Source organism: Lepisosteus oculatus, chromosome 21, assembly GCF_040954835.1.
Source record: "Lepisosteus oculatus isolate fLepOcu1 chromosome 21, fLepOcu1.hap2, whole genome shotgun sequence".
Lineage (NCBI taxonomy): Eukaryota > Metazoa > Chordata > Actinopteri > Semionotiformes > Lepisosteidae > Lepisosteus > Lepisosteus oculatus.
In genome coordinates, this window is record NC_090716.1 from 12165683 (window position 1) to 12177900 (window position 12218).

General features: G+C 38.6%; 2 protein-coding genes across 2 annotated transcripts; both read right to left on the reverse strand.

Moving 5' to 3' along the window:
* On the reverse strand, nt 1-2417 carry myod1 (myogenic differentiation 1). Its single transcript, XM_015338344.2, has 3 exons — nt 1470-2417; nt 1255-1333; nt 1-957 (listed from the first exon to the last, which is right to left on the reverse strand). The coding sequence occupies exons 1-3, from the start codon at nt 1977-1979 to the stop codon at nt 719-721; spliced, it is 828 nt and encodes a 275-aa protein (XP_015193830.1). The 5' UTR covers nt 1980-2417; the 3' UTR covers nt 1-718.
* Nucleotides 2418-6817: 4400 nt separating this feature from the next.
* Nucleotides 6818-11799, reverse strand: LOC102690645 (ferritin, heavy subunit). The gene is made up of 3 exons (XM_006642576.3): nt 11330-11799; nt 9303-9449; nt 6818-8412 (listed from the first exon to the last, which is right to left on the reverse strand). The coding sequence occupies exons 1-3, from the start codon at nt 11495-11497 to the stop codon at nt 8125-8127; spliced, it is 603 nt and encodes a 200-aa protein (XP_006642639.2). The 5' UTR covers nt 11498-11799; the 3' UTR covers nt 6818-8124.
* Between the last annotated feature and the right edge of the window lie 419 nt (nt 11800-12218).

A 12218-nucleotide genomic window follows, 5' to 3' on the forward strand; every position in this document is an offset into this window, starting at 1 on the left:
TATATATAAATATTCGTGTTGGTTTCTTTATTTAAACTGTGACATTCACCCAGATTTTAAGATATATAAATATAAAGTTAAAGATTTGACACAACAAACCAAGCGACTCTATAAACAAGCAACATTAAATATTTAAACATTTTAAGCAAAGCAGCTCTTATTTACAAGTATACATTACAAAAATGGTCCACATTCTCCAGATGAGTTTCGTTTTGGCTTTTTGTTTGTTTTTTTTTATATAAAGTGGAAATACTTTGCGGAGATGACTTTGTTTCCGAGATGAAATGATCTAGAGCGGTACCGCTTTATAATGGCATTAATAAATGACACCGCTTATCATATCAGCCCTGATACGGATCTGTACCACATGACCCAAATCTCCTTTAGGAAAAACATGCTGTTCTATAAATACTGTTTGTTGACACAAATACATTTCTCTTCGCCAGAGTTTTCTGACGTAAGTATTCACATTTTCTTGTTAGTCTTTGACAGTGCATCTGATATAATACTGTAAATCAATCAATACTGAAATGGCATGAAAAGGGATATGTCGCCTTTAAGGCATTGGAACACCTTTCTATTAATAGGAAGAGAATGGCAACCATTCCCCGGTTTAGTCAGAAACGTGGTAACTTTGTCCACCGTCTTTAGAGGAATAATCGTTCGTTAAAGAATGTATAGTTTGTTCGTCAGTCATTTCGGGAGAAACCCGGCGCATTTATAACACTTGGTAGATGGGGTTGGGGTCGTGGGCCAGCTGAGTGCAGTTGGTGGGGGACTGGACGGGCGCCCCGGCTTCACTCAAGATGGATCCCTCTCGGGGTGACGAGGGGCTGCCTTCGCCCCCGTCCTGCGCGGGCAGCGCCGGGCACGTCGAGGTGTCTGTTGAAATGCGCTCCACGATGCTGGACAGACAATCCAAGCTGGAAATGACCGAGTTCTTACTAGTCCTGGAATCTGAAGATATAAGAAATAATTGTGACGTTGTGCTGCTAACGGAACTGATTTCACGGGATCTGAAATGTACTCATGCATAAACATCCTTCTGACTAAGTTCGTGCTTTACATATGTGTATACCTATATGCTGACATGGTCATTCTTGAGACCAGCATTCCCGTTACACTTGCTAGAAGGCCACAATAAAACATCTCAACTAATGTCAGACGATACTGTATGATTCCCAAGCCTGCTATCCCGTCCTTCTAAAGGAAAAACAAACAGCTGCAGCCGGATGGGTCTAGCCTGACACTTACCATTTGGAGTTTCGGAAAAGTAAGCGCTGTCATAACTGTTTCTTCTCCTCGAAGTGCATGTTGGGCCGCCGAAATCCATCTGGAAGAAAGACATTTCGAAATGTTCGGCTTGCGGTACAACGCACATGAATCGCATGAAGTTTACAGTCAAACCAACGCGCCACTAAGTTACGATGGCAAATCTCACTATGTTAAAATCATTAAAATCATCTCACCATTCCATCCGAGCAGTTGGACCGGGGGCTGGACGCGTCGGAGTCCCCGCTATAGTGCTCCAGTACTGGGTAGTAGTTTTCATCCTGACCTCGGAGTAGGGATTGTAGGGACTCAATGTAGCTAATGGCGTTTCTGAGAATTTCAACCTTGGGTAGCCTCTGGTTGGGGTTTGTGGATGTGCACCTCTTCAGGGTCTCGAACGCCTCGTTCACTTTGCTCAGCCGCCTCCTCTCCCTCATCGTGGCCGCTTTCCGGCGGTCGGCGTTGGTGGTCTTCCTCTTGCAGGCTTTGCAAGCCCAGAGCAGGCATCGGCCCGCCTGGTGGTGCCCGCTGGGAGCCCGAATGTGTTCGTCTTCGTTGTGATGGTGGTCGTCCGCCTTCAGCAAGCCCACGTGAACCAGCCTGGGGTCCAGGTCTTCGAAAAAGTGCATGTCGCTGGTGTTAAAGCACGGGTCATCGTAGAAGTCGTCAGCGCTGGTGATGGGAAAAGTGATATCCGATAACTCCATGGTGAAGGGCTGATTTCTGCCTCCAGAAAACAAAACAAAAAAACAACAACGAAAAAGTTTACTTTGGCTTTTGCCTTTCTCTTCTAGGAGTAAAGTTTAACTTCAGTTCTTCAAATGTTACAAAAACAAAAACCCCGAACGCGTCTTAAATGTAGAACTTGACGTGACGTTAAAACCAAGGATGGTGAGTGCTTGTCTCCAGGACTGCCTGCTTAAAGCACCCTTTGGGTACCTGTTGCTGAGCATGTGTTTTTTGCTCTATTTATGAGGACTTGCAGCTCTTGGGCGTATCTTGGCTTTCGGACACCTCTCTGCAGTGACCAATGAGCACGGAGAGAGGCAGGGCACGGGCGAGCCTCTTGGGAGGAGTTCGCTGTTCCCCTCTCCTCTCCGGTGTCATCCTGGAGAATGTTCAGGAAAGAGAAAACACCGCGGGTGATAAGGGGATCACGCACAACTTTTGAATTTTAGTAATAAAAACATCATTTTTATCATGTTTTAGGGAGCGCATTTTTGTTAACCATCTATTCAACTCACCCCCGAGAAAATAATACATAAAGCAGAATAGACCGCTGATGTGTTTGGATACACGAATTATTTTGCGACTCGCATAAGCTTCTGTATACTTGTTAAACTGGCCATTACGCCTTTTTATTGAAGGGTCTTTCAAAAAAATATTTTTCTACATTATCAAGTTTAAAAGTTCACAAACTAACCTTAGAAATGCTCAGGGATAATTTTTATTATTATTTGAAGCAAATCACTGAACAGCTTTTCTTTCTTATTGTCAGACCGGGTTTATCTCACTAACGGGTTTATTTTGATACTGGAAAACATGGACGTTTCGATGTTGTCCTTTATCGTTTTAGATGGTTTTCTTTTTTATTCTAATTTCAGCCTTTAACAGCTAGTTTTCTCAGAAGGGGGTAGTTTTTCACTTATTTGAAATGTTGATCTCACTCTCTCATTTATCGTCAAATAGGTTATATACAGTATCAACTTGCTGACTGGTTTAATCGTGAATGTTTTAACTCAAATGTTTTATTCGAAAAGTTTTTTAGAAAGTGTTCTCATTACCACAAGCACCCTTGGGTTATAAAATATGCTAAACGACTACATTACTTCCTTTTAAATCGAAACCGTATTTTTTACAAGATTGATCATACATTTTTCACGGTGCCTTCTTATTTATAACTCTTTAGATTTAATTCTAATAAGCGTGTCGTTCCTGAACGGTTCTTGAGGTTTTAAATTTCATAATAACATTCCATAAATAGTTGGATATTTAAACCATATTATATTATATTTTTATTAAAAGCTGAATTATTTTAATTCATTTTAACGAAGTTATTTCTGTATTATGTTTTATTGTGAAGAAAGATGCCGCATCACCAGATACAACAACCGTAGCCCTGAAGTTTCCGATGACAGCACCCTTCTGCTCTCAGGTAGTGAGTTTTATCATGCGCCACTAGATGGCAGTAAAGAGTCGAGGTAAAGCGAATAGATCGTTCCCACTTAACGCACATCTCAAGCCTACCTTATAGTATTTGTATATACGTATTAAAAAAAAAGTATCTGGAAAAGTACATTCGTCCCCAAAGTTTACTTGTTTTAGCACCATACACTGTCTCATTGAAAAACAGCGAGAGAAACCTACGTTATTTCAAAGGTCCTATTTTCATTTTAAATTTTACCACGATCCGATTTTTTTTTGTTGGCCTGTAAGAAAGTGCAAGGTTCCGTGATTAAACCAACAAAAAATCACCCTAAAAAGGAATATGTGCTTTATATTTCGTTAAAGGTAGCTTTATTGTAGAATACTGTATCATCAAACATTAGAATGTAAATCGTGGTTAGCCAATTAGCTCATACACCATTCAGGGTACAAATCCATGAGTTAAATTGGGTTTAAGTTTCTTTTCCTGATTCTGTCAGGGTTCCCTTTGTTATGTACAGGTTTAAAAGCCAGGCAGGCAATTTACAGAATCCTAAAACAATGCAAGATCTCGGGTGTATCGCCACATCTTAACGAATGTACCAATGTATGTAGAACAATGTATTTTTTCGTTGTATTAATTTCCTTAGGAAATACACACCTTGAAGTCGTACAATTCTATACATTTTTGGGTTCATTTCTTTACATATTACGTCTAGAAAAAATGTTAAACGATTTTATTGAAATAATAGAGCAATCATAAAATAATAATAATAAAAGAGCAATCATAATAAGACAAAGTCTAACAGTTTATATATGAGTAAGGATTTCTTTTCATTGTGGGCATTTTTATTTCAGGACGAAAGACGGGGTTCCTAATATTCGGGTTAAATACGGAACAGCTTAGTTACAGTAAGTAGTTGTTTAGCATTAATAACCCAATAATTATCCAATCTACAATTGAAGAAAAAAATACATGATCTACAAAGTTCTTTATCACAACTTTAAAACTTTACAGCGATTCCACAATACAAACACAATTCAGTAACATTTTGAAAAGGTTTAAATTTATCTGAAGCCGGTGAGCGTTTAATGTCGTGTAACGAATAACCGCTTGAAGGAATTTTAATCAAAACGTCGCTGCTTAATATTTCCTGGGACAATCATATTAATGCGTGTCGGGTGTTATTTTAAACAAAAGGCACCTGGTCATCTACAAATGTGCAATTAGATCTGTTTATTAGTGTTCGTGTTCGCCCATTTCTGGGAACGTAAGTGTAAGGAATTATTATTAATTAATAAGAGGTGGGAAATTTAATTAGAAAACAAGGAGAACTGTCTAGGTAGGGGCAGTCAACAACGTCTTCCGACTTAAACGCGCGGAACCGGTATACAAACGGATATCGCAGTGAACAGAGGACAGGAAAGAGGGGTAGTTTGCTGTATACTGTAGTGCAGTCTCAAGTCCCATTGTTTGGCATCAAGTAGTACTTAAAGCACTTGATAACACTTATTGTAGTATTATTTTTTTAATTAACCCCTCTTTAATAGTTTAGCGCTTTGAAATTGTAATTATTAGTAGTAATAACAGTTAGAATTCAGTGTAATCGGTTCTGCAGAGGAAATAAGGACTTTTAAACAAAAGATACAAACAAGCTCATTAACAATAAATTTATCAGTACCACCTCTATGAATAAAGCAGTTTTATTATAATATTATTACACCCCAAAATGAATATTTTTAAAATGCGAATGAATAAAAGCTGTTGCGAGATTCTCGCAACCATTTATATGGTTTTACTAAAAAGCAATAACCCACTCGCTCGATGTCATTAACAGAGCCTGGATTAAGGAGCATTCGGATTATTTGATACTTTTTTATCACTATAATTGTGTTGAATGCAAGATTTAAGGAAAATCACATCTGACTTCAGTAAAACACGACAGTGTACCTAGTCAATATCTTTACGTCTACGGCAATAGAAGCCATACAGTATGCTCATGTTCTGTTAATGTTTATATCGCATTGTCAGTGAGCGAATAAAACCCATAAAGCTGTCTTCTGTTCTGAATACGCTTTGTAACATAAAAGCATTTAGAAAGACTAACATTTCACAGTTGTATCCAGTCTCTGATTGTTTTTTTTTTTACATATTTAAATAGATGTAATACTAGCTACTGCATTTAATCACCATTGCTTCATCAAAGACCCAAGCTTTCTTTCACGCGGTTGAACCTATGCAATATTTTTAGTCTTGGTCATCCTTTTCTATCTGTCCGTCATAATCCTACATACAAAAAAATCAACAGAAATTAATCTGTTTTAGGATTGCTTTTCAGTTTTCAGTTAGAACTAAAAATGACGTATTTGTTGGGCTATAAGTTAGTTGTTGATCCAAGAATTTCATTCACCCTTCTCTCAAAATAAGACGGAGTATCGGCTCCATCAACATAGCTGGGTAGTTTGTTCCATACCCCCACACCCCTTTGTCTAAAGGAGCGCTTCCTGCTCCCTGTTTTAGAAGTACTTAAACTCTTTCTGAAAAGAAAGTATGATTTTACAGGCTGTACCTGTAGATATAGGCTAGATATTTTTCACTAAAAGTAGCTATTCTACCAGGTGTAACAAAGTATTCACCTTAAGTGGCAGTTTTCACACTCACAGCCTATTGACCTACTAACAGCCTAATTAAATTCAATTTGCCATCCTATGGGAATTGTAAAGTTTGTCCCTAACATCAATATGCTAATTTTGTGTGTAATATGATCGGGACATGCCCGTTGCTTGCCGGGATAGACTCCAGCTCCCCGTGACCCTGATGGCTAAGGAAGTGGGTGGATGATTAAGAAAGAGTCCGACGTTTTCCACTTCACAGTTTTGGCACAAAGGTTCTGGTCTAAAATCACCATATTGTGATAAACCTTGTTTTTTACCAAGAAGCCCATTGTCCTAGCTGCCCAGGATGAGCCGAGGGGGATGATCAGTGTTCTTGGGATAGGGGGTACCATGTGAAATTTAGACAGATGTTTTCAAATCTCTGAAAATCTGTTTAAAAACTTGAACATCATTTTCTTAATCTCTCATTAAAGTGCAACAATTCAGTATTCTGAAGCTACTACTGTACTTTCAGATTTATCCCAGATAAAATACTATTCACTTCTTTCATGGGTATGAAATGCTTTTATCCAAAACTAAACTTAAATGTTTGTGCTGGTAATATACGTTGCTTTATGTCTCCAACTCCTCTTCAGCCGTGTACTTATAGTAAATCTCCATCTCCTTTACTCTAGTTAGTAGCATCAAGATACAAGAAGCTTCATACACACATAGGACTGTAAGTATGTGAATGATAGTATGGAAATAAATAAAGGTTAAAGCAAGATCCTACAACCACACCAGGTTTTAAAGTACTTTCATATCCTTTTTATTTTTTTTAAAAAGTGAAAGACAAACAAGACTTGAAAAGATGACCAACTGTTTTCCTGTTCCAAACACAACTGTACCATTGTATCGTGCTCAGAGGTAGGAAACCTGCTTATTTGCAGATCAAACATTATAGTGTTTTAACTTACAATAGTTTAATCCAGCCCTGTAAAATGAGGAATTCTTCCCCGATCAATAACAAAAATAATTTAAATGTTTGCTTTTTGCTCAAAAATGTGAGTGATAATGTTTGCATCAAAGGCAGAAAATGACAAAAATGCTTGAAACAGGAAAGAAATGAAAAGTTTTCCCTTCCACCTCTCACGCACCACAACCCACACACAACATGTGCTGTAAACTGTAGTTTTCAGAGCAGAAAACCTATATGAGTGTTACAAGTCAGAGAACATTTACTCAGTTGTTACAATTGGTATTGGTAGCTCATTGACCTGAGTATCTAGACTTTTATTAAAAGATTTCTTAAGTAATACGTACAAAAATATTTCTTAAAAGGAGCCAGGAATGTCCCCTGAAAGGGTTTCTTTGGTCAGGTTCCCTTCCATGTCGGAAAAGAATACGAACACTTGTTTTTTTTTTTTCAAAAGCTTATACTGAAATATCAACTCAATAAAATCAATTGGTTTTCACAAAGGAAAAGCCAAGAGTTATTTTAGAAAAGCTGACATTGAAGGTTGAACCAATTTGCAGGAACCGCTTAACACAGGATTAAAAACACACTGTTGAACTCCAGTTGTGCTGAACGTGCACACTTCTTACCTTTCCCAATGGGAACAGTGTCGACTGTCGAAGTGCTGGTGAACATGCAGTGGCCTTGGGCAGTGTTTCTCAACCTTTTCCGTCCCATAGCACACTTGCAAAAAGATAACGCGTTTGTGGCACACTGCCCCCTAACCTGCATGCACATACGTGTCACTGACCCAAGCACATCTCAGTGTTCAATCAGAGCTGGTCTAGAAGTACATCGGTACAATTCCTGCTCAGCTGCTCTCAGATATTCCGTTTCTTTAATCTTCATCAGACTTGAGAAACATAATTTGCACCTCACAATGTTCCACACCTGTTAATGGCTGAAGGCAGCCCATCGTTGAGAAACCCTGCCCTAGGATACTGACATGGCTTAAAGGTTGTTGCCCTACAAAGTAAAGATGTTCTAAACTAACTGTTTATAGTCTAAACTAAGATGTTCACAAACTAGAAACAAAAGACTGAAGGCAAACAGAATTGTTAGGAAAGGGGTTTTAGGCGAGCAAGAGTTTGGAGAGTTCAGAGATTTGTCAGCTCTTTCTGGAGCTGGTCAATCAGGTACTCCCCGAAACCTGTTTCATCCTTACAGCCCACCCTCCTGGCATTAGTCAGGAGGGCGCCCACCACTTCGATCTTGCCAATGGCTGGTGTGACAAAACGCTTCTTGACCACGCTGGCTGTGTGAGGGTCTCCATTTTGCTTGCTCTGCTGACAGAGCTCCGTCAGGATTCTGGCCACCTCCTTCCACTGTGCCAGCATCAGTTCCAGGGCCTGCAGAACGCTGCCCACTGCCTCGCACCCCGGTTTCTGCCAGAGACAATGCAGAGCGCCAGTTTAGAGATTCATGTCGCATTAACTGGGAGCTCTCGAGGGGATGTTTTATTATACTGAGCACAGTTCAGTGAACAAGATTTTGTTTTTGGCTTTATATATTCTAATTAGGGAACAGGCATTTAAATGTATTCTCTCCTTCCTGCTATTTCTAAATCATTCTGCACAATAGTCATAAACAAGATTACATTCTAAAATAGAGAAACTGGCTCTATGCAGTGAATATAAAACCTATGTAATAAACTTATATGTAGTGCCCTTGAAAGCGATCTCAAAGTTATTCGGCTATAGTGTGTCATCTGAATGTTCTTTTGCAGTCGAATACTTCAAAGTGTTCTGACAACAAGGACAGAGCACATTATTCTCAGATCTTAAGTCTTTAAAGGATAACAAGGTGTCTCAAATTGCTGATGACGGACTCTTGCTTTACCTCAGGATCAATTTAACATGAATTCTAACAGCAGGGGAAACAGACAATACACAGTGCTACAGCAAGAACTTACTGTACATCTGGCGGTACAATTAAAGTAACCGTCCTTCTGTACATGCATTCATCTCCCCAGTTCTCCAGAACTCAGATGTAATGTCAACTCTGACAAGTATTACCGCTATAACCCCTGAAAAGTTCATATTTACCCCCTTTTTTCTCTTCCTTTGACTTGAGTGATTTATTTAATCAAAGATGAGCTCAAACACTGCAGTTCAAAGTGCTGTATATGTTCTGTTTTTTTAAAACACTTGCATATTAACGTTTTTATCGTTCATTTTATGCAAGTACATATTTAAAACTGCACCAGTTGACCTGGCTGTGTATGAGGAATCCTGACCATGCTATGGTACAGCAGCTGTAAGGGCCAGGCCCGTACCTGGATGTCTTTATTGCAGTACTGTCCTCCTCGCTCTCGCAGGTATTCAAGCAGAGACTCTGCTTCCTTCTGCTCCTGCTCAGCTTCCTGGTGGAAAAATGCTGCTATTCTTGGTAAAGCAATATCATCCCGTTCAAACAGTTTCGCCTGTCAGAAACAAAAAACAGCGATATTGATCGTGTTTCAAGTAGGTGGCTGTGTCAGCATGTGTAGGCTGCAAAGGAACAGGCAGCCGGTTTATTCCTGCTGAAAAGAGAAGAAAGGAAACGCAATGTTCTACAGGTGTGATATTGATAATGTCAGCTTTCTCTATTCTGAAACAATAAACATCCTATAAATATGCTAAATTCAACTTTTTATTTGGACATTTAATAAGACAGTAACTTCTGTAGTGATTTCATGCACATAACCCACAAATATTTCTACAAAGCTATACAATATGATCAAAAACAAAATGCAATAACTCTTTATATTTATTTATTTTAAAAAATAATATATTTATTTAGATATTCTCAATATACTTATTGCTGGACAGCCAGGGTCCTTCAATCTAAATGGAACTTGTTGATAATTTGTAATTGTTCTCCATGGTTTATGCTATATTCCATTTATTTTAGTATAAACATAATACCGTCTGTAATGTAGTCTATGCCTTCATTTTTATTGCATAAGGATGGGTACATCTCTGAACATTTTCAGCAGAACACTGCTTATTTGACACTTGTAGTGAACACACTTTTTTTTTTTTAAGTGCAACAGGGAAGACCTGCCCCTGGAACATTTTAGCAATTAAACACCAAGTTTACCAAAATTCCTAACGTTTACATCTGAAAATCCAGCATATGTATATGCTGACCCAACAGTTGTGTTTTTGAAGATAAATTATTTGTTTAAAAAGTGTTTATCAAAATCTAGAATTAACTCAAAGCAAAGAAAACTGGAATAAATCTTGCATGTTGGATGAAAAGCCCTCGATTCGATACTAGAACTAACGGACTGAAATACCAGCTGCTGGAAGATGGAAGGAACATTCGCTAAAAGTTTCATTTAATAACCCAGTATTAGATTAAGTGCAGCATAAGGTATGAGTGTGAAACAGAAGTGAAAAAAGTTCTCATCTCAGTCTGAAGGAAGCCCTTGTGAGCAGTATGATGAATGGTGATTCATCTGAGACTGGGAAAAACTCTGAGATATTAGAAGTGATGTTGTATTGGGATGCCACAGTTTTCTAAAAGATAACATATTCTCTGGTGAAGTGGATGATTGTGGCCAAGTTCATTCCAGTGCTCTTACCCTTTTGTCTTTGAATATTAAGCCCAAAACCCTGTTAGTATTGTTACTGTGTTTTTTTGGGGGGTAGGTTTTAATTTTGTAACAGTTCTCTATTTCCTGTAACAACGTCTGCTGCATAGATATGCTACTATCCTGCAACACACGTTCTCTAGACTGTGGGTCTTTCTTGGAAGTGAAGGGCTGTGCAAAAGTTAGTTGTTATTTGTAAATTTATGATGGGCTATCGTGCCCTTTTTAGTGCAATTACAAATCATACTTCATTGTAAAAGTTTTGGGAGCGTGACTCCCAGAAAGTTTACACAAAACATTGTGATTTACCGCAAATTAATCATACTTAATTAATACAATACTTAAAACTGTGGCATCCCAATAAAACATCACTTCTAATATCTCAGAGTTCTTCCCAGTGAGATTAAAACACCTGTACTTTTTTTTCTGGATTGCTTTTTTCATCATGTTTTTGAACTGTATGAAACATTTAAAAAAATGTATTAAAATATACGAACAACTTAAAAAAGGTTACTTACAATACATTTATAAGGGTATATTTATAGTTTATAAGCAGAGCGCAGTACTGTTATAGATGAAGTGATAAATGCATTGGCTTTGTAGTCTAATTGGTAAATGTGTAATAACTCAAACCTCAATACCTCTTTTTGATAAGGAACAGAGAGAGGCTCTCAGAATAAAATACATACAGTATCGTTCACGAAGACCAGCTTGTTTCGCCTTACCAGGGCTTGAAGTCGATAAGCAACCGCCATCAGCACCGTTATAACGCCGCACAAACTTTCCTCAACTACCAAGGGAAAGTTGTGCTTCACCCGGGTCCCGGTGAGCGTCCGGTGGGCCGTGCAGACAGGCAAGGTTAGTTTGAGCCGTTTGCCTGCAGGTTCCGACATTTTATCAAAACTGTCGCTTAAAAATAAAATCGCGGAAAACGGAATCTACTGCAGATGATTTCACTGGAGCATGACGACCGAGTATTTGGCGGAATGTTGTCATGTAGCAATCCCGGTAATTTTATAGGTTGTGAAAGAAAAAAAGTGGAGCAACTGCCTGCTCCGCAGTTAAATTTAGACTCTACAAGAAGGCGTATATAATCCAGTTCTCTTCCCGTTCAGCTACTTTGTTCATCCGGTGCATTTGAGCTACAGGTTTTGAACTTTCCAAATTAGGTTACACATCAACGATCAAAAAGTTATGATAAAACTGGACGTTTGTAATGCAGTTGTGACTGTTGATTGTGGCGTACTGACACATAACGTGTTACTGCACACCTGAATTATAGACGTCACCAAAAGCGCACCCCCTGTGCAGTAATCTTTTTAAACACTGTTTATGCACTTTGTCCGCGTATGTGCACGTACCTCGCCGCTTTTTTACCTAGAAAAAAAAACACTTTTCACACTCACTGTAAGGTCATTCATTTTAGGACGAGAGCTTCCACATATAATATTTATCGGGGCCGAATATCCTGTACTATAAAACTATAATACTGGTGACTTTTTCAATCTGCATCGTAAATGTCCTGATAGTAGATGATCTTAACTCGTGCAATGAGTGAAAAGCATACATTAGCACACATACAAACTTGTTTTTCCCCCCCAATTACCTTGGAAA

Coding starts and splice junctions, on each gene's coding strand:
- myod1 (XM_015338344.2), bottom strand. CDS start 1,979: ATGGAGTTATCGGATATCACTTTTCCCATCACCAGCGCTGACGACTTC. Junction 1,334..1,469: donor CCAACTGCTCGGATGGAATG/GTGAGATGATTT, acceptor TCTTTCTTCCAG/ATGGATTTCGGCGGCCCAAC. Junction 958..1,254: donor CTTTTCCGAAACTCCAAATG/GTAAGTGTCAGG, acceptor TTATATCTTCAG/ATTCCAGGACTAGTAAGAAC.
- LOC102690645 (XM_006642576.3), bottom strand. CDS start 11,497: ATGTCGGAACCTGCAGGCAAACGGCTCAAACTAACCTTGCCTGTCTGC. Junction 9,450..11,329: donor CTTATCGACTTCAAGCCCTG/GTAAGGCGAAAC, acceptor TGTTTCTGACAG/GCGAAACTGTTTGAACGGGA. Junction 8,413..9,302: donor ACTGCAATAAAGACATCCAG/GTACGGGCCTGG, acceptor TGTCTCTGGCAG/AAACCGGGGTGCGAGGCAGT.